This window comes from Neolamprologus brichardi, chromosome 4 (assembly GCF_056152115.1).
Source record: "Neolamprologus brichardi isolate AB-2024 chromosome 4, ASM5615211v1, whole genome shotgun sequence".
NCBI lineage: Eukaryota > Metazoa > Chordata > Actinopteri > Cichliformes > Cichlidae > Neolamprologus > Neolamprologus brichardi.
Genome location: NC_142107.1, coordinates 25,088,890 through 25,114,048, shown reverse-complemented (window position 1 = coordinate 25,114,048; position 25,159 = coordinate 25,088,890). Strand labels below are relative to the sequence as shown.

At 44.8% G+C, this 25,159-nt stretch overlaps 3 protein-coding genes across 4 annotated transcripts; 2 read left to right on the top strand and 1 right to left on the bottom strand.

Moving 5' to 3' along the window:
• Window positions 1-4,747: 4,747 nt before the first annotated feature.
• On the bottom strand, window positions 4,748-6,613 carry nupr1b (nuclear protein 1b). The gene is made up of 3 exons (XM_087840387.1): window positions 6,432-6,613; window positions 6,218-6,353; window positions 4,748-4,990 (listed from the first exon to the last, which is right to left on the bottom strand). Exons 1-2 carry the CDS (start codon window positions 6,526-6,528, stop codon window positions 6,226-6,228), a joined length of 225 nt encoding a protein of 74 aa, XP_087696513.1. The 5' UTR covers window positions 6,529-6,613; the 3' UTR covers window positions 4,748-4,990; window positions 6,218-6,225.
• Window positions 6,614-12,588: 5,975 nt separating this feature from the next.
• Window positions 12,589-16,160, top strand: sgf29 (SAGA complex associated factor 29). The gene is made up of 10 exons (XM_006805269.3): window positions 12,589-12,703; window positions 13,136-13,209; window positions 13,292-13,367; window positions 13,443-13,515; window positions 13,884-13,948; window positions 14,036-14,165; window positions 14,511-14,657; window positions 14,743-14,778; window positions 15,108-15,270; window positions 15,787-16,160. Exons 2-10 carry the CDS (start codon window positions 13,144-13,146, stop codon window positions 15,901-15,903), a joined length of 873 nt encoding a protein of 290 aa, XP_006805332.1. The 5' UTR covers window positions 12,589-12,703; window positions 13,136-13,143; the 3' UTR covers window positions 15,904-16,160.
• Window positions 16,161-17,565: 1,405 nt separating this feature from the next.
• On the top strand, window positions 17,566-25,057 carry nfatc2ip (nuclear factor of activated T cells 2 interacting protein). Of its 2 annotated transcripts, XM_087840165.1 has the most exons (10): window positions 17,566-17,682; window positions 19,634-19,745; window positions 21,175-21,273; window positions 22,957-23,017; window positions 23,097-23,214; window positions 23,304-23,384; window positions 23,471-23,705; window positions 23,914-24,058; window positions 24,372-24,487; window positions 24,571-25,057. In XM_087840165.1, the coding sequence occupies exons 1-10, from the start codon at window positions 17,669-17,671 to the stop codon at window positions 24,730-24,732; spliced, it is 1,143 nt and encodes a 380-aa protein (XP_087696291.1). In that variant the 5' UTR covers window positions 17,566-17,668; the 3' UTR covers window positions 24,733-25,057. The 2 variants fall into 2 exon arrangements, with proteins under 2 accessions (XP_087696291.1, XP_087696290.1); XM_087840164.1 differs by lacking the exons at window positions 17,566-17,682; window positions 19,634-19,745 and adding an exon at window positions 19,784-20,488.
• The last annotated feature ends 102 nt before the right edge of the window (window positions 25,058-25,159 follow it).

Genomic DNA, 25,159 nt, shown 5'->3' with positions numbered 1-25,159 from the left:
GGCGTGTGCTGCTGAACTTGGGGAGCCGCTACAACGAGTCTTCAATCTCAGTCTGCGACTGGGGAGAGTGCCCGCCCTATGGAAGACATCCTGCATCGTCCCGGTCCCCAAAAGGAACCGGCCCAATGAGCTGAATGACTTCCGACCGGTGGCACTGACGTCACATCTTATGAAGACTCTAGAGCGGCTCTTCCTCAACCTCCTCCGACCACAGGTACAACATGCCCAGGACCCACTACAGTTCGCCTACAAGGCGGGTGTCGGAGTGGAGGATGCCATCCTGTACCTCCTGCATAGAGCCCACTCACACCTCGATGGGGGAAAAGGCACGGTCAGGATCCTGTTTCTTGACTTTTCCAGTGCCTTTAATACCATCCGGCCCTGTCTGCTCCAGGAGAAACTGAACAGGATGGAGGTGGACCCCTGCCTGGTGGCTTGGATCTCCGACTACCTCACCGACAGGCCACAGTACGTCAGGCTAAAGGACATCACGTCTGACACTGTGGTCAGCAGCACAGGAGCACCACAGGGAACTGTGCTGTCCCCTCTTCTCTTCACCCTGTACACCTCTGACTTCTGCTACAACTCTGAATTATGCCACATTCAGAAGTTTGCAGACGACACACCCATCATGGGGTGTATCTGGGATGACCAGGAAGAGGAGTACAGAAGTCTGGTGAGGAACTTTGTCACATGGAGTCACACAAACCACCTGCAACTCAACACCTCAAAGACTAAGGAACTGGTTGTGGACTTTGGGAGGTCCAGAGCAGGTCCACTGCCGGTTCAGATAGAGGGGGAGGAGGTGGAGGTGGTCAACAAGTACAAGTACCTCGGGCTGTGGGTGGACAATAAACTGGACTGGTCATGCAACACAGAGCACCTGTACAAAAAAGCCCAAAGCCGACTGTACTTCCTCAGGAGGCTGAGGTCTTTTAACATCTGCAGGAAGCTCCTGAGGATGTTTTACCAGTCGGTGGTTGCTGGAGTACTTTTCTATGCTGTGGTGTGCTGGGGGAGCAGCACAGCAAAGAAGGACTCATCCAGGCTGGAAAAACTGATGAGGAAGGCTGGCTCTGTGTTCGGCATGAAGCTGGACACTCTGGTGTCAGTGGCAGAGAAAAGGACACTAAAGAAACTGATGGACATTATGGACAATGCTGGGCATCCTCTGCACACGGCCATAAACAACCAGAAGAGTCTGTTCAGTGACAGGTTGCTTCTCCCAAAGACAAGAACCAACAGACTTAAAAACTCCTTTGTCCCACACGCCATCAGACTGTTTAACTCCTCTCTGGAGGGGAGAGGGAGGGGAGACAGGAGGACAAAGGAGGGGGGAACAACTAAGCTGTAGTGCCTCTTCACTTCACTGTGCAATTACCTTTTGTGCAATACTTTTGTTAATAATCAGCGGTGCAATAGACCTCAATACTTTAAATGTGCAATTCACTTGTATTTTTATTTTTATTTTTATTTTTATTTTTATTCCTATTTATTCTATTTATCCCCTTTGTATATTTTATCTATATATGTCTTTGTATTTATATATGTGTGTGTATATATATATATATATATATATAATATTCTTAACTCTGTAACTTCTGTCGGTGCTGTGCTTTTTGGAAAACAAATTTCCCAGAGGAACCCACCCGAGGGATTAATAAAGTTTTATCTTATCTTATCTTATCTTATCTTATCTTATGTTTCCATGAGGAAGAATAAAACAGCTTCGACCCAAACAGGTCGAGGTGATGTGGACGGTTTGTTCTGGACTCCTGAGGCTGGGCACTCAAAAGAAGTTCAGCACAGCCCGGCTGCTCTGTGTTAGCTGGCTCAACAAAACTTAAACCCCAGTTGGTGATAGCAGGGATCACGGTGGCGAGCATAGATACGCCCACATCGCTCTCCTGCCCAGGTCCTCAGGCTATTTCTTCTGGAGTACTGAGGGGTTCCCAAGCCAGCTGAGATATACTGTCAGGTCTGCCCAGAACGTCCTGAATCACCTCCACGGGCTCCATGTGGAGAAGCAGCGACTCCACACCGAGCTCCTCCTGAAGGACTGGGCTCTTTACCCCCCCGTGCTTCTTTCTGAACAGTTTCATTAGTTAAAACAAAAACCCACGAACACGATCAAATGTTAATGCAGGACATGGATGATGTCATATTTGCCTATGTCCATCATTTATATACAGTTTGTGTGCTATTAAAAATGAGAAGCTGAAGGTTGCTTTGGTCCTAATGAAGCGCTCGCTGACTGTAGAAACCTGTGGGATGATTTTTACTCCACATAAAAACCCAAAAGGTCGTCGGAGCATCTTTGATTGCGGGGACATCTGAGCGTTGAGTGCGGTTTCATCACCTGCTGCTGCTCACAGCTCTGCAGCTGGTCCTGAGCTTCAGTGTGAGCTCCGCAGAGTCTGTGTTACGTAACGCTGCGCTGTTGCATAAGCTCGCATCTAAAACTGCAGCACAATAAACTTCAGTGTGATCAGACAACTTTTCTCTGAGTCCTGCTCAAAGTCTGTGCTCACAGAACAACAGAGTCCAAGGTGAAGCCAGGCAACACTGTGACCTGTAAAGTCCTCACACACTTCACACATACCAGACTCTCAATGGCTGAGAGACGCTGCCCCCTGCTGGACGATCCATGCTCTCCACCAGTGTTGGTCAAGTTACTTGAAAAAAGTAATCAGTAACTAATTACTGATTACTTCCCCCAAAAATTAATCCTGTTACTTTACTGATTACTTATTTAGTTACTTAGTTACTTTTTAAAAACATGATTTACAACCTGAATAGGTGATAAAGCGATAGATCTTTCAGCCCAATTCTACTTTTTCTGCATAATCCATCATACAAAATGTAATCAAATGGAAAAGTCTCTTTTTTAAACTTGTTTTATTAGTTTTAATCTTTTAACTTTATGCATCAAGCAAACATTTAATTATCTGCAACATTCTCTGACTGGAAGAAATTAGTTTAACATTTAAACCTATTTTCTGCACATTCCAGCACATAAAATAAAATATTTTGTGTGTTTACACTCAGTCTTTCAAATAGATGCAAGTAAAACACAGCAGAAAATAAATAAAGTCAAAGACTAGCGGTCCTGTTGCTCTATTTTCACCTGTAAAGCAGGAGTGGGGTAGGCGGAGGGTTACCCTGGTGCAGGTGTGCAGCGGTCAGTGGAAGAATCCACGAGTTTCTCTGTGAGTTTCCCATTACGTCGTAGCTACTCGGTGCTTGCTTGGAAGTTTAGGGATTTTTTTTGCTGTAAAAAGAAGTTTTCTTCCCACGCACAACGGACACTAATGTTTTTGTCACTTTTTATGGAATCAAACTCAAAGTAAGGTCAGTACTTCCACGCTTTAAACGCTGCACGCTCATACTCTCTCTGCACTCGATATATGATCCATTGTTGATCTGCACACAGCTGTTGTCACGAACGTCGCACTCGCTTACGTCACTGTCATGAGACATTCTCGCAAAAAAATCACGGTTTTAGTAACGCAGTAACGCAGCGTTCCTACGGGAAAGTAACAGTAATCTAATTACTGTTTTTGCAATAGTAATCCATTACTTTGCTCATTACTTGATAAAAGTAATCAGATTACGCGTTACTGCCCATCTCTGCTCTCCACACACACACACACAGTCAGGTATTCATATCTTAGTGGGGACATCTAATTGACATAATGCTTTGCGTAGTGTTGGGATTAAATGATTTGCAGTGCCTCAATAATTCTCTGCTTTTTATTAATAATAAGTGTTATAAAGTCAAGTAGTGTAGTATTAAGTGGGCACAGCCCTGAAAATAAAGGCTTGAGACCATGTGTCCTCGGGGAGTAGAAAGCTGCAGACTCTCGCTCACACTTGCCTGGAAAAATGTAGATAAGAGGCGACGATCTGTAGTGGAAAGTTACTGAGACTCTGTTGTTTAGACTAGAATGAGCTTCTGTAATCAAACCACCATGTGTGGTGTCGTGCAGGACGCATCTCCCTTCTAGAAGTAATGTGAAAGAGAAATAAAGTGTTAAATGGTCTACGGAGCCTCTGAGGAAGTGTTGATATTTACAGTAGCCCCTTACTCTAACCATAACTCACTGTAACCCTGTGTGAGCGCTGCTGGTGAAGTTACATCGCTGCTGCACGTTCTCAGTGTTTCCATCTTCGTGGCGTCACAATCACCTTGTTTCATCACTTTGCAGATGAGATTGACCTTTAACCTGCACATTTTCACCTCTTCACCTGCATTCAAACAGCTCTGCCTGTAGAAGTGCAGCTGGTGTTAGCCGTACCAGACTCCATTCACAAAAACAAGAGTTTTACCTCATAAACTGAGTTGTCTGCTTCTGCTGTGATTGGTTAGCTTTAAAACCTTTCTTGCTTCAAATGACGGCCCACCAACTGCAACGGTTATATTTAGAACATTTTCACCTGTTTACCCGTCATAAGAGATGTCCTCCCGATCCCTTAGCAGCACTCAGCAGTAGTGCATCACTCCTGTGATCTGAAAGCTTTAATCCCTGTTTTTGTCAGTGGAGTCTGGTGCTTTGTTTCAACAAGCTGTCAGAGTGTGCTTCACATTTAGATCATCCACAGAAGCTCAGACGTTGGTATTTAAACACGTTAGTGTGGCTCTGAGCTTTCCAGGCTCTCTTTCCTGGCACCTCACTACATCCATCTTTTATATACAGGCTGTGTTTTTTCACTGAGGCCTAAAAGGAAGAAACAACGAACGCTCTCATTTCAGTTTAACAAGTCTTTAATCGTAAAAACAAGTTTTAAAAAACATCCTTAAGAATGAGCCATTTGCCGCCACCGCAGTCTCGGTGCGCGGTCGCGGTCCAAGCGGGGACCCAGGGGCACGCCGCCTCAGGTGAGAGCTCTGTAACACCTGCGGGCCCATCGGAGCTCAGAAGCTCTACACGTGTCGTTCTGTCGCCAAGGACGCCATGGTCGGTTTCCGGGATGAGCCGTCCGAGATTCCCTGAAGTGGAAAAGAAAAATATAAAATAATGAATTAAAATAAATAAACACGAGGAGTTCAAGCATCTATTTACCAACAGCAGCACCATGTGTTAAAAATCTGTTTAAAAAAAAATCCAAAATTAAACTTTTCCATGTTTTTCTTCATCTACAGTTTCATTACGTGATCTGTCAGGTACATCTACGAGTTTATCCTGTAGGATTAAATCATAATAAAGCTTAAAAATGATGTAAGAACTGCATCGTTTCTAACGGACTTGCAGTACCTGCACAGGCCACCAGGAGGACACGTAAGAAGAAAAGAGATGAGGAGGAAGGAGGAGGAGGAGGACAAGGAAGAACATGAAGAAGACGAACAGGGATGTGGAAAAGAAGGAGGATGGAGAATGGTTGGGGTGGGGCAAAGAAGGAGAGGAAGAGAGAGGAGCAGGAGGAGGAGATAAGAAGGAGGACTGTAAAGGTGTACAAACTTCTGCCCATTCAAACTATGAACCTGGTGATGACGTGCAGGAGGCGAAGGGCAGGAGTTAATAAACAGTTTTGTTCTGAGGGAATTCTTATTCTACGGGAAATATATCACATATATTTTAGATAAAACAACAGCTATGCTGTCTTTTCACACATGACGTCACTACTCCTCAACCTTAACTGTTAATTAACAGCTGGCTTTAAATTCAGCTGTTAATTAACAGTTAATTATTGTTAATAACTGTGGAGCAGGCGCAGTTTAGGAAAAGGCCTGATGTGGTTCAGTATGCTGTGTTCCAAACATTCGTTTAAAAATCGACGATTTCAGATTCAGACCGATCCTCGAGCAAAGAAACCGAGAATATGGATCCAAACTGGACCTCCTACACAGGAAACACGCTGTCTAAAATTCGGCGCAGGACTCGATATAAAAAGAAACTTTGGACTCTTTTCTGAGGGCTGTAAAGTCAAAGCGTGGCAGAAAAAGTGCTGCGGTAGAGGCTTAAATTCAAAGAATCGTAAAGGAAGTTCTGCACGCGGCGCGTCTGGTGTCTCATTTGCCCAGTTCCAGCGTTCCAAACAGCCACAGACCAGACAGCGTTCAGAAATCTGCCCGTTTTGAAGTGTTTATGGCCTCTGTCAGTGCAAACGGACTCGTGTGAGTCAGACGCCTTTGCTCTGACTGAAACAGCATTCCTGCTTTACTTCGGCGCACAGTTACTGACACACAAACAGTTTTCCTGGGTTTTCCTGAGTTTACCTCAATATTCACTCCTTGTCTTTCTTCTCGCTGTTCTGGAGCTTCTCCACGATCTTGCGCTCGTGTCCTGCGGGGTTGTGTCTGTTGGTGTTGTCGCTGGCCTCCTTCTTTGTCCTGCCCTTCCGAGCCGAACCTTCTGCAACAGAAAAACTAAAGCAGTGAGTTTCCCGGGCCCGGAACACGAAGCGGACCGAACCAGGACAGGTTAGCTCACCTGCGTATTTATCCGTCAGGTTGTAGTACTCGTACTCGTCGTAGTACTCGTCCTCAAACTTGGTGGGCTTCATGTTTTTCACGTCGACGTGACTCATGTTTGTCTTTGCACAGGTTTGTCAGAGATCTTTGCGTCTGCGCAGTAAGCCTCAGTGTTCGCAGGTTTGTCTGTTTTTCGTCTTTCTGTGTTTATATATGAGGAGCGTGCACCTCCTCCTCCTCCTCCTGACTCCTCCTGCAGGGCTCCTCTTTCCTCTGCACTGATGTTGCATCAGCCACGGAGCTGCAGCCTCTGGATAACAAGAACACACTCTTTGTGTCAAATACACAACTTTTTGTCTCATATTTCTACATTTTATTTTTTTCACATTCAGTTTTTCTTCTCGTAGTTTTAAACCTTTGTTTACATGGTTATCAGCTCTCGTTGGTTTTTACAGCTCATTCTCACTTATTTGACTGGATACTCTTGTTTTGGTACTTTTTATATGCCCACCAAGGTTTCCTAACTTTCCTTCACCTGTCCTGTTTCTGACCATGGAGCTTGTGTCATCTTCATCACATGCTGACACTCAGGTGTGCAGTGAGTACCTGACACCTGTGTACGTGGTCTCCGGTCCTGTGACTCACTGTGAGACCGACCTCGGTTCCCCCGGATGATCCCGGGTCTGTTTTCTTTGGTTATCAGCAGCTGCTGTGGTCACATGACCCTGACCTGGTTCATGGTGTTTATCAGCAGCTGCTCCACCTGCGCTGCAGGCGGTGGCAGCAGGTCACAGTCGCCCTGCAGAAATGTTTCCATTAATGTGACCCAGACTCATCTCCAGAAGCTTCACTGTGACTCTTGGAGCCTGGCTCTTTGGTTTGTTTCCTCTCATCACTCAGAGGTGCTTTCAGACACGATCGTAACTGTTTTCACTTTAGTTTTTCATATCAGTTTAAACACTTACTTTATTGGAAAAACGTGCAGCTAAAACTGAAGATCCAAAGCAGCATGAAAGGACCGCTGCAGTTACTTATATTAGTTAGTTAGTTATATTAGTTAGTTATATTAGTTAGTTAGTTATATTAGTTAGTTAGTTAGTTAGTTATTTAGTTATATTAGTTAGTTAGTTAGTTAGTTAGTTATATTAGCTTTGTTTCGGTGTCCTTGTGTCCACATTTAATCTGAGTTATCTAATCTGTGTGGAACAAACTTTGGACTGAGCGCTTTGTTCTCTGCTCGTGGTTCAGATTCAGGACAGTTTTACATTTGAGCTGTAAAACAGTTCAGCTCAGCACAGCTGTCAAAGAGACACACACACACACAGAGACAGAGACACACACACACACACAGACAGAGATACACACACACAGAGATACACACATACACACACACACAGACAGAGATACACACACACACACTTTTAAACTTTGAATTGACTTTTTAGATCTAACCTCATCACTCGTGTGTTTGTTCGTCGTTTGTAACTTTTATGTTTGACGTTTGATGTTTTAAATGTATTTGAATCTTTTCTGACTCATGAATCTCTCGATGATGATTTTGTGTTTTCAGCAGCAAACTGTGGACGATCACGTCTTCGTGCTGCAGACTCAGTGAAACAGGATTTGTCAGACGTCGAGCTGAAATCTCGTTATTCTGCTGAATCAGGGAAACTTTGTCTCCTCGCGTTTGACTGTTTGTCTCACAGTTTGAAATATTTCATGAATAACTGACTTTTTATGAAATCAACCTGTTATCATGTTCATGTCGCAGCTGCATGTTTGCACGTTTTAAATCGAGTGTGTAATCTGCAGGATCTGAGCTCAGGATGTTTTCTTTGCTGCAGACGTGTGCGCGGTCACGTGTGCACGGTCACGTGTGCGCAGTCACATGTGCGAGGCGTGTCGCGCTGCCAGAGAACACACAGGTCACAGATATCAGCTGATATCAGCAGGTAAACATTAACCACAGCTGGAAACTCGCTCAGGTGTTTTCATCTTCATGAATGCTTTTACTGCACATCACACGCACTAACACAGCTGTAAACATTTCCTTTTAAATCTCCTGAAATTGTTTCATTTATCGATCAAAGTCCTAAAAATCAGCAAGAAAAGCAGGAAATCTTCACCTGAGAGGTCCCTGATCGTTGGACATGCTGAGGGTTTAGGGTGTGCGTCCTCTCGTGCACTGGAGTCATTTTGGTTTTTGAGAGTTTTAGTTTTTTTACAGCTTCTTTGAACCAGTGTTTCCAGTTTTTATCCGTCTCAAACCAGCACAGCCACCTCTGATTTACTAAAGTCGGGGCCCAAAGTTTGTGCTGACGGGTTAAATATGAAAAATCATGGATGAATGAAACTCTCAATGGATGCTCCCTCACTATGTGTGCTGTTTTTTGTATGATTTTTGCCACCCCAAGTGCATGTTGTGTGCATACAGGGTGCCTTGTCTCTAATGGATTCAGTCTGATGCTGACGTACATAACTACACTTTATAATAGAATTCCATGTATGTAAAACAAAGCATGCAGGATCATTTTAACGGGAAATGATTGAACAGTTTTAATTCAGATTTTTCAAACACCTTGAATGTTTTAGTTCTTCTGATTTTTGGACTTGAAACACAAACTGAACCAAACAGCGACGTCTAAACGACTCAGCTGATGTGAACATAAGCAGGTCCTGATGACATCAGTCACGCCTCATTAATCTGCTGCTGAACAGTGTTGGTCAAATGACTTGAAAATAGTAATGAGTTACTTGTTACTGATTACTTCTCCAAGAAAGTAATCCCATTACTTTACGTAGGGTGTCTTGCATTGAAATCTGCTGCAATGACCCGGTTACTGCGTTCACCAGATATCAACACGATTTCGATCCGCTCCTCACGTGTTAACCTCTTCGACATGTCAATGGCTGTGAACAAAGAGAAACTTGTAAATAACTCATGAAAGAATAAAGTTATGTTGAAACCAAGCACACCATTGTTGTTCTTGTGACATTACCAATAAGTGTGATGTGTCACATGACCCTCTTCCTATTGAAAAAACAAAAGTTGTATCCAAGATGGCCGACTTCTAAATGGCCACCATGGTCACCACCCATCTTGAGGAGTTTGCCCCTCACATATACTAATGTGCCACAAACAGGACTTTAATATCACCAACCATTCCCATGTTATTACGCTGTATCCATAGAAATGCTCCACCCTGCACAATGTGTTTGATGTATGAAGCTAAAACTTCACCGTGCACTTTATAGCCGCTCAAACTTTGGACGTAACATTTTTGTTCAAACTGAAGACGGTCAAGAAGAAATGGAGCGACCCCGAATATTTTCACCTCGGTGCTTCCTGTCTCTTCCTCTTTTGTCACTTCCCACATGTGTAGTTATTGCTGCTCACTTCCTGTTTTATTTTGGTAGTCTCTGCTGGCCTTGATTCTTATCACCTGTGTCTACCTGTGTGCAGGATTCAGGCGTTTCATTGTCCTGACTGGAAACTTGTTCTACAGACAGTCGAGAAATGATCCACAAAGAGCAGAAAGAACTCCACATCCAAAATACACCAAATATACAAAATCATGACACGTAATCCTGCAGTAAAAAAATCACTACTGTGTGTAAAAGCCACTAAAACGGTGCGGCAATGGCTCCGATGGCACATAAAAGGATTTAAAGAGGTTTTTGGTGCTGTTACTCATGCGGTGGAATCCACAGCAGCTCGGGCCTGTTGCTCGTAAACAGTATTTAGTTTGGTTCCAACATTTCCACCGATGAAGGAAAATATTCAAACTGATTCAACGAAAGTTAAAAACGTCATTTCTCTTGTATCAGAAAAAGCACAGGCGTCGTGGCTCCTCCTGACCTCTGCTTCCACATCAGCGACGGCCCAAAGTGTTCCTGTTGTTCCCTCCAGCATCTGAGCGCGTGATGTTGGACTGCAGATTCTCTGAAGTCAGAGGACTAATGATGGCCGAGTCCTCTGTGAGTTTTAGGATGTGCGTGTTCGCATGCTTGGACAGTTTGAACTTGTTATTTTACAGCTGAAATAAAGGTTTGCTTGTGGTTTCCATCAGCGCACACAGCACAGCTCTGCCTGAGCCTGACTCTGGACTTGATATTTGCTGTTCATGGGCATCGCTTTGGTTATCTGTCAGGTGTGTGCTGACCTTCTGACTGCTTCAGGGATCAATAAATAAAACCAATAACATCTGGACTGCAGGTAGACAGTCGCTGTGTTTATCTGCGGCACTTTTCCTTTGAGTGTCTCCTGCACGTCGCTGCTCTGACCTCAGAGTGACGTGTCACCTCGCCACAGATGGTAATGATTAACTGTCAGAATGTGGACCTGCAGAGTCGTGTCAGTGTCAGACGACACCAGCAGCACACGCCCAACAACAGGCTCCTCCTCCTCTCACCTGGGAGATAACCACCCATTTCTTCTAACAGAAAAACAACAGTCAGCAGGATTTTATTTTGAAAGGGCCGCTATCAAACAGCAGGTTTAGAGAAGACCTGACACGAGGAAATCAGGTTTCCTGTTTCAGAAGTAGTGATGGGATTTCCATCTCTTTTTAGAGAACCGGCTCTTCAGGTTGTTTTGTTGCTTTAATTAATTTATTGCCAACAACAATATAAAATTATGCACAAAAGGAATTACTAATGTAAAAAAAACGTGGTTTATATATGTTTATATATAAATATATGCGGTGGCCCCTTGAGACAAAACACGTACAAACTCCAAAACACATTTCTAGCTTTAACTGAACCTCCAAAGCAGAGCTACTAGATCGCTTAAATTACACAATGGAAAGTATGAAAGCATATGTGTATTGTTTGTGTATTTATACACAAGCACTCATATTAAAAAATTTATTAATTTAAAAAAATACCACTACCACACACCAAATCCGGTCGTTGGTACTTGCTGGCTTGTGTAGCCACTGGGTAACAAAAGCTCAACACTGCCCCCTAGCATCCTGGAGCACTTCTGTTGTGTTTTGGAGTTTTTACGTGTTTTGAAGTTTGTACGTGTTTTGTCTGTAGGGGCCACCGTAAATATACTTTATTTATTCACTCCACATAAATGTAATTTATTACTATTAACAGTTCAACTTTTAACTATTTAAATTTTCAGCTTTTTCCTTTTAAACAAATTTAAAGTGAAACAACACAAAACACTGCAAACCACAACACAATTAAATAAGTGAAGCGAGAGAGAGAGAGAGAGAGAGAGAGAGAGAGAGAGAGAGAGAGAGAGAGAGAGAAAGAAGAAACACGGCTCACATCGTTCACTTCAAAGAGTCGGCTCTAAGAGCCGTTTCGTTCGCGACCAACACATCACTATTCAGAAGTGGTGAAGACTCTGTCTTCTCTGTCCTCAGCCTGGAACAAGTTTATTCCTCTTTCATGCAGCTGATATCAAAGAACCAATCAGAGGCCTTCATCTGCTCGCACACTGAAATCTTAATGAACTGTATTTATGATCGATCAGTGATCGATGTGAGTTTAATGAAGCTTCAGACCCAGAAACACTGATCAGCGATCAATCACTGCATCTGTCCATCACTGTAATCAATCACAGTGATGGAGACAAACCTGAGGAAACTAAGAGCGTTGATGCTTTTAATGGAGGCTGCAGAGCGTGAATGTGTGCAGTTATCAAACACGTGGATCACATGGATCACACGTCCACCAGAAAACTGAATCTGATCTTTATCTTCAGTTTATGGCTGAATCTTTAAAGCCCTGGACTCCATCTTCATCACGAGACTGGAAACGACAACTGAGAGGTCCGAACAACTTTTCCCCTGTTTGTCGTCCACAGTGACTCACATTTCTCAGTCCAGGGGTTAAAACTGTGGCTCTGCTCTTCATCTACTCGTAGCCATGGTGAATCCTGGTATCGGGCTGGACTGTTTTTTTTTTTAAAAAATGCAGGTTTTTTTTTAACATGAAGGTGATCTGTGGAAGGTTTATCCCTCCTCTCTCCCTGTGACGGCAGTGAAAAATCTTTTAAAACCACAAAATAACTGCACACAAATAAATTACAGATAAATAATGAATGGCTACTAAGGGTATAATAAAGTCACATAAGTACAACAAAAAGAAATACACTTTTTAAAGTAAAATGTTTACGTTTTTAAAGCGCCCCGTGTCTGCAGTACCACACTCCTCCCAGTTGGTGGCAGTGTGTTCACCGAAACTGCTGCACACGATTAGCACCAAAGAAGAAGAACAGAAGGCCAGTAGCTGCGGTTCCTGAGTTGAGCGCAAATAATAGAAGAAAGCAGCTCGGTGAGGAGGTTTGGGAGCTGGTTTTGAGGGAAATATGACGCTTATTCCGATCATTGATCTATCTGAGTTGAATATATATTGCTAATGTTTTTCTTTAATCCGATTTTTGGCGTTACGAAGCATTTCCGAGCCGTTTTTGTCTGTAGCGAACTTTACACCAAATCCCGTTCAGAAATCTTTTATTTAAGACATCCCGTGTTTTCCAGGCAACACCCAACAAACATAGAGCACGACTTCAGTTATGTTACATACAAGTGTTGATTCGGAACTTTATATGCAGTATGTTATGACCGCGGTGATCGAAATGTTCAGACTATTTGTGCTTTGTGAAGTGTTCACCGTCATTAAAACCGCCTTAAAGTAGACCTTTTTTAAATGAGGTTTTGTATGTTGTAACTAAGCGCTGCTGTTTGATGCTCCACATCCTCACAGGTTAAATCATGTCCGCTGACCCCAAGATTGCGGAGCTGCTCACTGAGCTCCACCAGCTCATCAAACAGACACAGGTCAGTATTGATCCGCTTCCTTTGTGATTGATCAGGTCAAGCTTTGATCACATCCTAATTACCTGCACTCGGCCCGCTTCAGGAGGAGAGGTCACGCAGTGAACACAACCTGCTCAACATCCAGAAAACACACGAGAGGATGCAGACTGAGAACAAGAGTGAGTGTCAGCAGCTTTGAGCACATGTGCTGAATTTGTCGTGTGGTCCTAAACGTGCACGTGTGTCTCCTGCAGCTTCTCCGTACTACCGCACCAAGCTGAGGGGGCTCTACACCACGGCCAAGGCAGACGCTGAGGCGGAGTGCAGGTGAGAGGCCACTGAGCATGACCTTTAACCCTTAAAGATCATGGTGATGTCACTTAAATGTTATACAGGAGACTTCCAGTCTCAAGCTTGTTACTGTTTTGTTTAAATAAAGGTTATAAAAATGAAAAAATAAAGGGGGGCAGATGCATGAACACCATGACTGAAGCGCAATAAGCAGTAATTTCCTCTGAGTGCAGACTGGAGCCTTTTTAATGACATCATGTGACCAGTAATATGGCTGCTGTGTGGTCGCTGCACGAACAGGCGCTCCAACAACCTGAGCTCCAGTTTCCGTTCATGTTGTTACTAAGAGTGAGTGAAAATCACCTTTTTCTTCCTCTTTTGTGTCTTTTCCTCCCGCCTCTCAGCATTCTGCGTCACGCCCTCGATAAGATCGCAGAAATCAAGTCTTTGCTGGAGGAGCGGCGGATAGGTGCGTGTCCGGTATTCGGCCTCTCACATCTGCAGCTGGACTTCCTGTTTCATGTGACACAAAACTCACCTGTCTGTCTGTCTGCAGCTGCAAAGATGGCGGGCGTTTACAGCGACAGCGACCCTCCCAGGAAGACGATGAGGCGTGGCGTCCTCATGACGCTCCTCCAGCAGTCGGCCATGACACTTCCTCTGTGGATCGGGAAGCCGGGGGAGAGGTAGGTGGTACTGCCCCAACGCCGGTGGCCACAATATTGGGCTCTAGTGACGTCCCCACATTGCCGTGGAAACACCTCAGATGGTGTTAACGAGCAGCTTTGCGTCCCCGCCCAGGCTTCCTGTGAGGTCACGTCTTTATTTCAGGCGTTTCTTTCACCATCACGTTAAATGGTGGTGGTGAGGCATCTTATCTTTAAAAACGAGGACGTCACACTGAGTGTCTCTTCTGTTCCCGCCACGAGCAGCGAGCGGCACCGGCTTGTCGGTAGCTTGTACCCGATGCTCAGGTGTGCTCCGGCTGACTCTCTGACGTAGCATCTTCTCTGTGACTCCTCCCTCTCCAGCCCTCCTCCTCTGTGCGGGGCGACCCCTGCGAGCAGCGACTACGTGGCCAAACAGGGAGACAAGGTGGCGGCGAGGGTGAAGAGCGTGGAGGGCGACGAGCAGTGGATCCTGGCCGAGGTGGTCAGCTACAACCATTCCACCAACAAGTAAGAACGCGTTACCGTTTGTGGCGACGCCTGCATGGTGTAATGCGATCATCAGCCTCTGACGCCTCCTCTGCTCCCCCTGCAGGTACGAAGTGGACGACATCGACGAGGAGGGCAAAGAGTGAGTTCCTCTTCGTTATGTTCTGACAGGAACAACGTGAAGGTTTCAGGTTGTTGGTTTATACGGGTCGGTTTAAGCCTGATTGCCACGCCTCTGACTCATTAATGGATGCAGTGATTGTGGGCGGGGCTCGTATGTTTCAGCGAAACGTGTGTTGATCTTGTCACAGAGGAGTAAACTGTGCCGGCTCTGTGGGAGAATCTCAGCAGCTTGTTCTCTAAAAGTGACAAATCTTCTTCTTCTTCTTCCCCCTCCTCCCTTCTTCTTCTTCTTCTTCTCCCCCCTCCTCCCTTCTTCTTCTTCTTCTTCTGTGTTTTCTGGGCGAGCAGGCGGCACATGCTGAGCAGACGGCGGATCATCCCTCTGCCGCAGTGGAAAGCCAACCCGGAGACGGACCCTGAGGCGCTGTTCAGTAAGGACCAGCTGGTGCTGGCCCTTTACCCTCAGACCACCTGCTTCTACCGAGCGCTGATCCACACGCCGCCGCACAGGGTGAGGTTTTATTTTGACAGGCGCGTCTGTGACGGGTCAGCGTCGGCTCAGGAAACGCCGATTAATAAAAGTCTTTTCATGTTTTATCCTGTAGGAGTTTATTCTGTGTAACTTTTATTCCAGAGTCATTATAGCTTCTGCATAGACTGTAGATAAAAGATGCACGTGGCCACTGTCTCGTCATCCTCTGGTTTCGAAACATTCGTGTTTTTGTTACTGTGACGCTGGTTTTTTGCGTCGGAAGTGACGGCGCGCCGACTTAGAGCCAAAGCTGATCAGCAGCTCGCCGTGGAGGAGGGTGGGGGCCAAAAACCACTGGGTGATGTCACAGACACTGCTTCCATCTTCTCTGTACAGTCTGTGGGGACTGAGTCATTATAGGAGCCTCTAGTGGACATGAGAGGAACTGCAGCTGCTTCAGCCGCAGAGACAGAAACTGTGACTGAGAGCTGTTAATAAAGTGTGTGTGTGTGTGTGTGTGTGTGTGTGTGTGTGTGTGTGTGTGTGTGTGCGCAGCCTCAGGACGATTACTCGGTGCTGTTTGAGGACACGTCGTACCCTGACGGTTACTCACCGCCGCTCAACGTGGCCCAGCGCTACGTGGTCGCCTGCAAAGAGAACAAGAAGAAGTGAGCGGCGGCGGCGGGACCAAACGTCCATGTTTATAAGAACACGTGTTCCTCAGTCTGATGCTTGTATCTCTGGGACTGATGTTGTTTCTGGTCAGCTCTCATCAGAGTGGGATTCGTATTGATCAGCTGATCAGATGTTGAACAGCAGGAAGAAGAAAAAAAACATTTTTAAATTTATTTTCAGGAAGAAAAAAAACTCATGTTTTATTCAAACTGTTTTGTTTTTTTACGTGTTTGTTGTTGTTTAAAAAAACTGTGCACAGGTTTGTGTCCACGTCTCTTCTCTTTGTGTGAAACTGAACACGACTCCAAAGTACAGACGCACAGGAAGTCAGTGAAACACACGACTCTCCTGTGGAAACGTCTAAAATGGCTTTTTCTCATTTATTTAGTGCAGCAAGAATGAAAAACCTCTCAGATACACTTAGTGAACAGTGATGAGGAGCAGAGGGTACGGGTGCTGGGGTCACCGTCCTGGGGTCATGCTTGGACTTCCTGCTGTGTTTACTTGAAGGTTAAAAGAAAACCAGGAGCTTCAGTCAGATTAATACACGACAATCAATAAATCAGAATATTCGTCCCTAAGTAAATAATGTGGTTTACAGTTGCTCCAGGACAGCAACAGATTGAACTATTTAAACCATTAACTATTGTTAAGAGTTTACAAATTTAACAGGCAGATGAAATAAAGCTTTATTAGTCCCACACGTTGGTCACTGCCAAAAATATTGTGGCCAAGTTTAAGAGCAGCAAGAGTTCAGAAAAACAGAATAAGATAAAATAGAATAACGGACTATACAACAAGAATAAAATGCTTTGTCATAGTAGGAAAAATTGCACATCAGGGAGACAATTGTGTGTCTGCACATGTGTGGTGATCTGCAGAGGCTGACAGCAGCTGGAAGGACAGACCTGTGAAATCTCCGTCCCACATCGTGGGTGCAGCAGCTGAAGGAGCTGCTCAGGGTGTAGCTGTGCATTAGTTGTACAGGGAGCCACAGGCAGGAATGACTTCCTGTGTCATTCAGTGGTGCATTATGGGTAATCTCAGTCTCTCACTGAACGTGCTCCTGTGGCTAGCCAGCACGTCATGGAGTGGGTGGGAGGTAATATCCAGCATGGTCTTAGACAGCACCAGCCTCTCCGACACCACCCTAAGGAAGTCCAGCTCCGCCCCCACAACATTACTGGCCTTGAGGATCAGTTTATTCAGTCTGTGGGGGTCTGCGACCCTCAACCTGCTGCCCCAGCATGCAGCAGCATAGAGGATAGCACTGACCATAACAAAAAATCCTGAGAATGTTAAATGACCTCAACCGCTTCAGAAAATAGAGCCGAGTCTGGCCCTTCCTGTAAAGTCCAGTGGTGTTTTTAACCCAGTGTAGTGTGCAGGCACGTGCAGAGGGAGGGGCTAGAGGGGCTCTAGCACCCGCCCCTTTCCTGATGGGTGCCCAAAGTGCCCTTTTGTTGAGGCAACTTTTTTTTTTTAAAAAATATTTATTTTTTTTAATGTGTGTGTGCGTGCGGAGTCCTGTCTGTGCCCCTCAACAATAATATTTAACTATTAATCACAGCTTTGCTAAATAAAAGGATCTGGCTTGCATCAGTCACATGATCACATTTAACCAATGAGCGCCAGAACTGCCAGTTCTGCCTTGACGGCAGAACGCGCTGGTTACGAGCCGGGAACGAGCTCACAAAGAGCACGCGCATTTTTTGCGGTCCGGAGCTGTAGGAGAAACAAGTTAACTCAGAGACACAGACTGATGCGACAAAACCAGTAAGTAGGTGTACAGCGCACACTGTAGTGTGTAGCACACAGGAGTATTAGCTTATTACGTACACGTTGGTAAGCTGTCTTGTTGCAACTGACGAACTGAAACAAACCAGCGTGCTGTGTGTGCAACAGCGCGACAAACATTACCTGTCCTTTTATTAACTGCACAGGTAGTGCTGGTCATAGCTGCTGGCTACCTGTGTAAGGCTGTCATGGGTCTGTAGCTCTGTCACCGTTTTAGGGAACATATTTAGTTTTAAAGTAAGTTTCCGGGCTTTTCCTGCCTTTCTGGGGGGATTATATTTCACTAAAAAACGATCTAATATGCATGTCCACATAATTATGCATTATTATAATATTTTAAAAAACACACGCTGTATTTTAAAGAACATACATTAAGAAACAGATTATATTAGATTTATATTTTAAATAAGACAAAATTTGGTTTTTACAGCAGTAAAATTATTGTATCTCTACAGTTTAATAAGCTTTGCCCTGCACAGAGTGGATAGTGAAACAAATGGAATCATAAATACATTATTTCATATTTATTACTTCCCCCTCCTCATTGCTTTATTATTGTAGCTCTAGTAATAAATAATAATGTAAGGATTGTGGATCAGCACTGTGATGCCCACAGTATATACAGTATTCTGAAGAAGGTCTAAAATGTCACTGTGTGTGCGTGTGTGTGTTTTATTTAGATGGATTAAAAAAATATATATTACTCCTGATATAACATTGTCCAGACATGGCTGGTAAGGACATGAGGAGGAAACAGTAGGAGCTGTGTGAGGCTACTAAAGGCAGTGCTATAACATTTTTCTGTCATCATTTTATTATAGATTAAGTGCAAGAGTTGTTAGGTGTGGATAATTAGATTATAGTTTATTGCAATAGCAAGTTGTGCCTTGTTCTCAGATAGACAGCAAGTGTAGAGTGATATATGAAATGATGGGATGGAAGGAAGAAGAGAAGCAAAGAGTGATTCACAGGCAGAGCCTAAATTATTTCTCACAGTTTTTTGTTGCCTTATGGTTCCAAGCGCTGTCACCAATCTTTGCATTTTGTTATTATTTCATGACACTTGTTTAATCAGCTACCATCTCTCCTATGGATTTTTTTAATGTCTACAGTCTCAGATCAACACAGCCCTGCCCTTCCCATATTAGATTCTTGATGAATGTGTGTTGTTGTTATTCAGCCTGGTTCAATGTGCCCCTTTTTAACTTTGAGCACCCGCCCCTTTAAACCTCTCTGCACGGCCCTGGTAGTGTGTATGTGTACTCGGAGGTATTTATAGTCCTCCACATGAAGAAAGTTCTTTTAATGTGCTCCTGGCAGCATGAGGAGCCCACGCACGTGCTCCTCTCTTTATTTATTTTACTGAAGCATCTGAAACATCATCACACACAAACTGTCAGTGTGCAGTTTGGAGGACGACAATCTCCAGCTTTGTTTTCATTCACACTGATCTCAGGAACGTAGCGTTTCCATTTCATATTTCTATATTACCAGATATTAATGAGATTTTGTTGTATTTTTGTAATATTAAAATATTATATGAATTTCTCTTAAATTTGCAGCTTGTTTTATAAGTTTGTCCATGTTTAAATGAAGTGTTTTTAATTCTAGTAAATTCACCTGTTTGTTTTTTCCGCATAAATTCCATGCTCTAAAAAGTACTTTAATTTGATCTTGTTCTTATAAGTTTGGGAATTTTTCTTATAATTCTTCAATTTTCACCTTTTTTTCCTCAAAAATATATTTTTGCTAGTTTTTTTTTTTTTCTTGTAAACTGGACACTTGTTTTTCTCTGCAGAAAGCAGATTTTTCTTTAAGTTTTTTCTCCGAAATTCCAAATAACCTTGAAAATACTGAAACTGGTCCCTTAGTTTTTCCTTCAGTGTGTCTGATATCAGTTGTTGTTAGTTTGCATCTACAAATTTTACAGTTACGGATCCACTACAGTCCTTGAAGGCAGCACTGCCGCTACTGAGGCAGAATATCCTACAGTCCGTGAATGTGGCGGCGCCCCGAGGAAAGAAATAAACATGGCGGAAGCGGTGAGTGTGTGACAGATCGGCTGGTGCTTTTTTAGTGATGAAACGTTACTGAAATCATGAATGTTGTGTTTAATTAGAGGGTTAGGGGCCTCCTGATTAGACCTACAGGAAGACGGAGGTGAGCAGCTTTGGCGGAAAGTCAGTTTAAATCGACTAACTGTGCGTTAGCGGGACGTTAGCTAACGTTAATCAGAGCGCTTCAAAATAAAAGCCCGGTGTACTTTCGCTTTGTTGTTTCTCCCGGTGGCGTTAAGATAGCAGAAAAACTGCGCCTAGGATCGCTGAAAGCTTTTTGCGAGGTTGAACTACAACCCAGCTCTGCTTTTAAACAAATTTAATCACTTTTAAACTTCTTGTTGATGTTTGGTTTGTTTTGGGGTCACTTACGCAAAACAACAGACGGTGCACGAGACAGGTGGAAGTACCGGTACAGGCAGGTGGAGAGCAGCGAGAGGGGGGAGAAGCTGTAACGTGGTTTGAAGACGGAGGAGGCCGAGCTGAAGATGTTGGACAGCAGGGACAGGATCAGAAACGAGTCCATCAGAGGGACAGCTCAGTCAGGGAGGCTGAGATGGTCTGAGCATGCGCGGAGGATGAAGATGGAGCTGCAGGCAGGAGGAGAGGAGGAAGACATGCAGGGCTGGAGTGACAGAGGATGCTGGGATAGGAGGAGGAGGAGGCACATGAGCTTCTGTGGTGATCTCTGCAGGGACCAAGATGATGAAGATTCACTTTTAAACTCAGTACTGCGACATTTCTGTGTGAACTTTGAGGAACACATGCTTTCACATGCCACTTTATTAGGTACATCTGTGATATTTAATTAAAGCAGAAGAATCAAACACTGTTATCAGAGGAACGCGGCGTGATGGTGGTGGAGGTGTTTAAAGTCAGCAAAGTGTTTTTAAGCAGGGTTGACTGCTGAGCCTGAGCATGCTGCTCCCACTGAGCACTGAAGCTAAACTTTAAATAAAGCTCTTTTTACTAACGGTGTTTTTTAGCTTTAGTTAACTGTAGTAACGTTGGTTCAAGTGGTTCTAGCCGTCCATCTTCTTCGTCTTATCCGGGTCGCGGGGGCAGCAGCCTAAGCAGAGAAGCCTGGACTTCCCACCTCCCCAGCCACCTTCTCCAGCTTGTCCGGGGGAACAGCCGAGAGATATAGTGTGTCCTGGGTCTGCCCCGGGACTACTCCCAGCTGGTTTTGTCTAGTGTAGACTTTTCTTTTTCTAAGGAGTTTATGTTTGTATCTTAGTTAACAAAAATATTTTGTTGACATCTAGTTGTATTCTTAGTTTAGTTTTAGTTAACTGCAATAACCCCAGTCCTGTGCTGCCTTACGTTATAGAAGTGTTCCTAATATTTTGCCCCCTGGTGTCTGTTGAAGGCGTCTCGTGCTGGACGTTTCTCTTACTTCTGTCTCTGTTCTCAGGTTCACAGCAGCGACGTTCAGCTCCCAAAGCCACCGCCAAAACGCCGACGCATCCTCGACCCGTCAGCCATTGTCCCCGTGCCCATCTACTCCAACAAGGTAAGGAGCCAATAAGAGCCATGGAAGCTTGTTTGGATTAAAGTGAGCCGGACAACATGGACCAAGAGTCATACATCACACTGTGTCTCTGAGCTTCAGCTGTCAGAGGAGCTGGATTCTGTCAGAAGAGACTCAGTAAAATACATTGTGTGGGGTGATGTGGTCCTACAAGGTCATTAAGATAAGATGGGGCCTGATTATTTAAGACCTTGTATGTGAGGAGCAGGATTTTGAATTCTGGATTTAACAGGAAGCCAAAACAGGAGAAATCTGCTCTCTCTTTCTAGTCCCTGTCAGGACTCTTGCTGCATCATTTTGGATTAACTGAAGGCTTTTCAGGGAGTTTTTAAGACTTCCTGATAATAATGAATTACAGTCGTCCAGCCTGGAAGTAATAAATGCATGAACTAGTTTTTCAGCGTCACTCTGAGGCTACGTCCACACTAATGCGTTTTTGTTTGAAAACGCATCGTTTTCTCTCCGTTTTGGCCCCCAGTCCACACTGAGACGGCGTTTTCCTCAAGGAAAAACGCAGCGTTTTCAAAACGCTCTCGAAAACAAATACATTTCAAAATGCAGCTGTCCCGTCGCAGTGTGGACACACGAAAACGCAGACTTTCTAAAACTATGATGTATTTTAGTCATGTGATGCAGTCATGTGACCAAATAAACAAAGATAGCGGAGTGCATTATACAGCGGTTGTTTTGATTGCTCTCAATTTTGACAGCCCTAAAAAAGTTGAATATCAGTTTGTACATGCTCCAGATAGCTTTTCTTCAAATTCTTTAATTCTCACTCGCTTTTGCGCAGGACTGGAACGTAAGCATTTTCATCTGTTTCAATGTGGACGCACAACTCTGTGAAAACGACTGAAAACGCTAGTGTGGACGGGGAGCGTTTTCAGATGAAAACGCCGTTTTCAAATCTATCCGTGCTAGTGTGGACGTAGCCTGAGACAGGATATTTCTAACTTTAGAGATGTTGCACAAATGGAAGAACGCAGTCTTACATATTTGTTTAATATGTGCGTTGAAGGACATATCCTGGTCAAAAATGACTCCAAGGTTCCTCACAGTGTTACTGGAGGCCAAGGTAATGCCATCCAGAGTAAGAATCTGGTTAGATACCATATTTCTAAGCTTTTCAGCGCCGAGTACAATGACCTCAGTTTGATCTGAGTTAAGAAGCAGAAAGTTAGTGGCCATCCAAGTCTTTATGTCTTTAAGACATTCCTGCAGTTTAACTAATTGGTGTGTGTTATCTGGCTTCATGGACAGATAGAGTTGGGTGTCATCTGCATAGCAGTGTAAATGTATGCTATGTCTTCTAATGATGCTGCCTAAGGGAAGCATGTATAATGTAAACAGAATTGGTCCTAGCACTGAACCCTGTGGAACTCCATAATTAACCTCAGTGTGTGAAGAGGACTCTCCATTTACATGCACAAACTGGAGTCTATTAGATAGATATGATACTTTAATCTATCAGCTGTTCTTGTGATTTTCCTCTGTGAGTCAAATTGAAAAACATGTAAAAAAAATTGTACATATATATAAATGACGTGTCATACATTCCTCAGACGCTGTGTCCCTTCAGTGGGAGGGGCTTAACTACATCTTCATGCAGCATCAGCCTGTATCATATGAACTAGATTGTCCTGATCCGGTGTTTTGTGTCTGCAGGTGAAGAGCAGTCTGCAGCTGAAGCCGACGGCGGCGCTGCTCACCGAAAAGACCGACACAGGTAACAGCTGACGCGCTTTTATCCACGCTCAGAGGAGCGGGTGATTTTCTGGCTTTAACCACTTCCTGTCTGTGAGCAGATGACAACGCAGACGACAGTTTGTTGTTGGAGTTTTCATCTCGAAGCGAGCCGGCGCATTTCGTCACCCTCAGCGACTCCGAAGATGAACACGTGCAGAAGAAGGCGGAGCAGCGGCCGTGAGTCAGAACCCGGATCGTGCCCGAGCTTCCGAACTTTAACCCGAGTTTAGTTTGAATTCGTTGCTGTGCCTCTTGCTTCATTTCAGAGACGCCGTGCGCTGTCCGTCCCCTCCTCCTCCAGAGAGTCCCGTACAGAAACAGTCCAGGGCGATGAAACAGAAGCTCAGGTGAGTCCGCGTGTGTGCTTCCTGTTTCGTTCTCCAGACACATCCGCTAAAGATCAGCGCTGGCTTCGTTTTTGTTCCCGCCTCAGTGAGATCGACCGGAAGCTCCGGGCGGTGAGCTCCCTCCTCTCTCCAGAGCCTCGGGGCGGCCGGTCGAGACGGCGCCGAGGTCCTCCCGTGTCACATCCTGAGTATGTGCGAGTGGACGACGACGATGACGTCATCATCATGAGCCCGGAGCCGGAGTCAGCGAGCTCCTCAGTGCGAGAGATCCCGCTTAAGATCCGCTGCAGGACTGAGATCCACAAGATCCCGGTGCTGTCGGTACGTACAGGTAACAGCAGCGCAGGTTAATAAAACGCTGCTGCAGCGTTTCAGCAGGTGTGTTAAGCTCCGCCTCCACAGCAGTCAGTCGCATTGATTGAAAAGTACTGACCCGGGGACCAGACACCCAACCCAGAGGATTATGGGCCCTTTAACTTGATGTATGTTTAAGCATCCTGTCAGTTATTGATTGATTGATTTTTTTTAGTCGACGCCTTTAAGCGATGTGGTGACGCAGCTGTCTGTCATCCTAAACGTCCCGCCTCCTCGCCTCCTGCTGCTGAGGGAGGAAGAGGAGCTGCCGACGAGCGCCACCATCAGCGAGCTCGGCCTCGGCATCGCCGACATTATAGGTGAGTCCCAAACACAAAGAGTGTGTCCTCCGTACGGCGTCACCGTGGATTTTAAACAAACGCTCAACAAGATGTGAGGTCGATTCCACAGGTTCAACTGGTAGTTGTTGTATTTGCTGTTCACTGAAACTCTCAACGTGAGGTCCAGAGGTCCTCTTATGTTGAAAGGGTTCTGCCCAGCACCGTTTCCTGTGTGTGGATGAACTCAGGGGGGTGATATCAGACAAAGAAGGATTATTTTGAACTGTGATTCATGTAAAGCTGCTCTGATGGAGTCCCAGAGTGCAAAATGTTTTCTTCTTTGTGTGTTCAGAGTGTGTGGTCATGGCGGCGGAGGATGGAAGCCAGTCAGACGGTGATGGCAGCGTCATCACTGTGAGGCTGCAGAGCAAAGACAGAGACTCTTCTCAGGAGTTCTCTCTGCACAGAGTTCGTACCTCCTCCTCCTCCTTGTTTCTCACAGCAGGGCGTTAACGCCGATGATGTAATGACGCCGTCTGTTTGTTCCTCAGGAGGCGCCGCTGAGGTCCATCTTCTTCCAGTACGTGTCCAAGATGTCCAACAAGGATCAGAAGAAAGTGCGCTTCCATTTCGACGGCTCCAAAGTGACGGGCAGCCAGACGCCGGCGCAGCTCGACATGGAGGACGGTGACATCATCGAAGTCTGGGTCTGAGGCGTCCACTTCAGCTCTGCGGTTTATTTAAGCGTCACTGCGATCATTTCAGAGGTCACTTTATTCTCAGGTGCTGACGAGGGGACACGGACAACATGACAGCAAAATCCAAGCGCACGAATCAGGTCTTTAACCTTTCTGTGTCCACACTGAAGCCACTTCCTGTTTTTGATTTTGAGTATTATTTTATGAAAGTCAAATAAAAGCAAAACAAGCTGACCTCACATTATTTCCATGACTGAGGTCGTGATGAAAAACTTCCACCTGTACTGGGAAGAACATGTACTGTAAATAAAAGATGGACACAGATGGTCCTGAAAGATGACGTTTACAGTGTTTGATGAAATGTGAAGAAAATGACCTGATGATGATGTCGGCGACCGTGTAGGAACAAACAAATCCGGTCACAGACTCACTGCCCTACAGT

What these genes read in the sequence shown, in the direction of transcription:
- nupr1b (XM_087840387.1), bottom strand. Translation starts at nt 6,528, where the DNA reads ATGAGTCACGTCGACGTGAAAAACATGAAGCCCACCAAGTTTGAGGAC. An exon ending in CCTGACGGATAAATACGCAG is followed by an intron (nt 6,354 to 6,431) that starts GTGAGCTAACCT and finishes TTTCTGTTGCAG; the next exon opens with AAGGTTCGGCTCGGAAGGGC.
- nfatc2ip (XM_087840164.1), top strand. Translation starts at nt 20,249, where the DNA reads ATGTTGGACAGCAGGGACAGGATCAGAAACGAGTCCATCAGAGGGACA. An exon ending in CACCGAAAAGACCGACACAG is followed by an intron (nt 23,018 to 23,096) that starts GTAACAGCTGAC and finishes GTCTGTGAGCAG; the next exon opens with ATGACAACGCAGACGACAGT. An exon ending in ACAAGATCCCGGTGCTGTCG is followed by an intron (nt 23,706 to 23,913) that starts GTACGTACAGGT and finishes GATTTTTTTTAG; the next exon opens with TCGACGCCTTTAAGCGATGT.
- sgf29 (XM_006805269.3), top strand. Translation starts at nt 13,144, where the DNA reads ATGTCCGCTGACCCCAAGATTGCGGAGCTGCTCACTGAGCTCCACCAG. An exon ending in ATCGACGAGGAGGGCAAAGA is followed by an intron (nt 14,779 to 15,107) that starts GTGAGTTCCTCT and finishes CTGGGCGAGCAG; the next exon opens with GCGGCACATGCTGAGCAGAC. An exon ending in TCCACACGCCGCCGCACAGG is followed by an intron (nt 15,271 to 15,786) that starts GTGAGGTTTTAT and finishes GTGTGTGCGCAG; the next exon opens with CCTCAGGACGATTACTCGGT.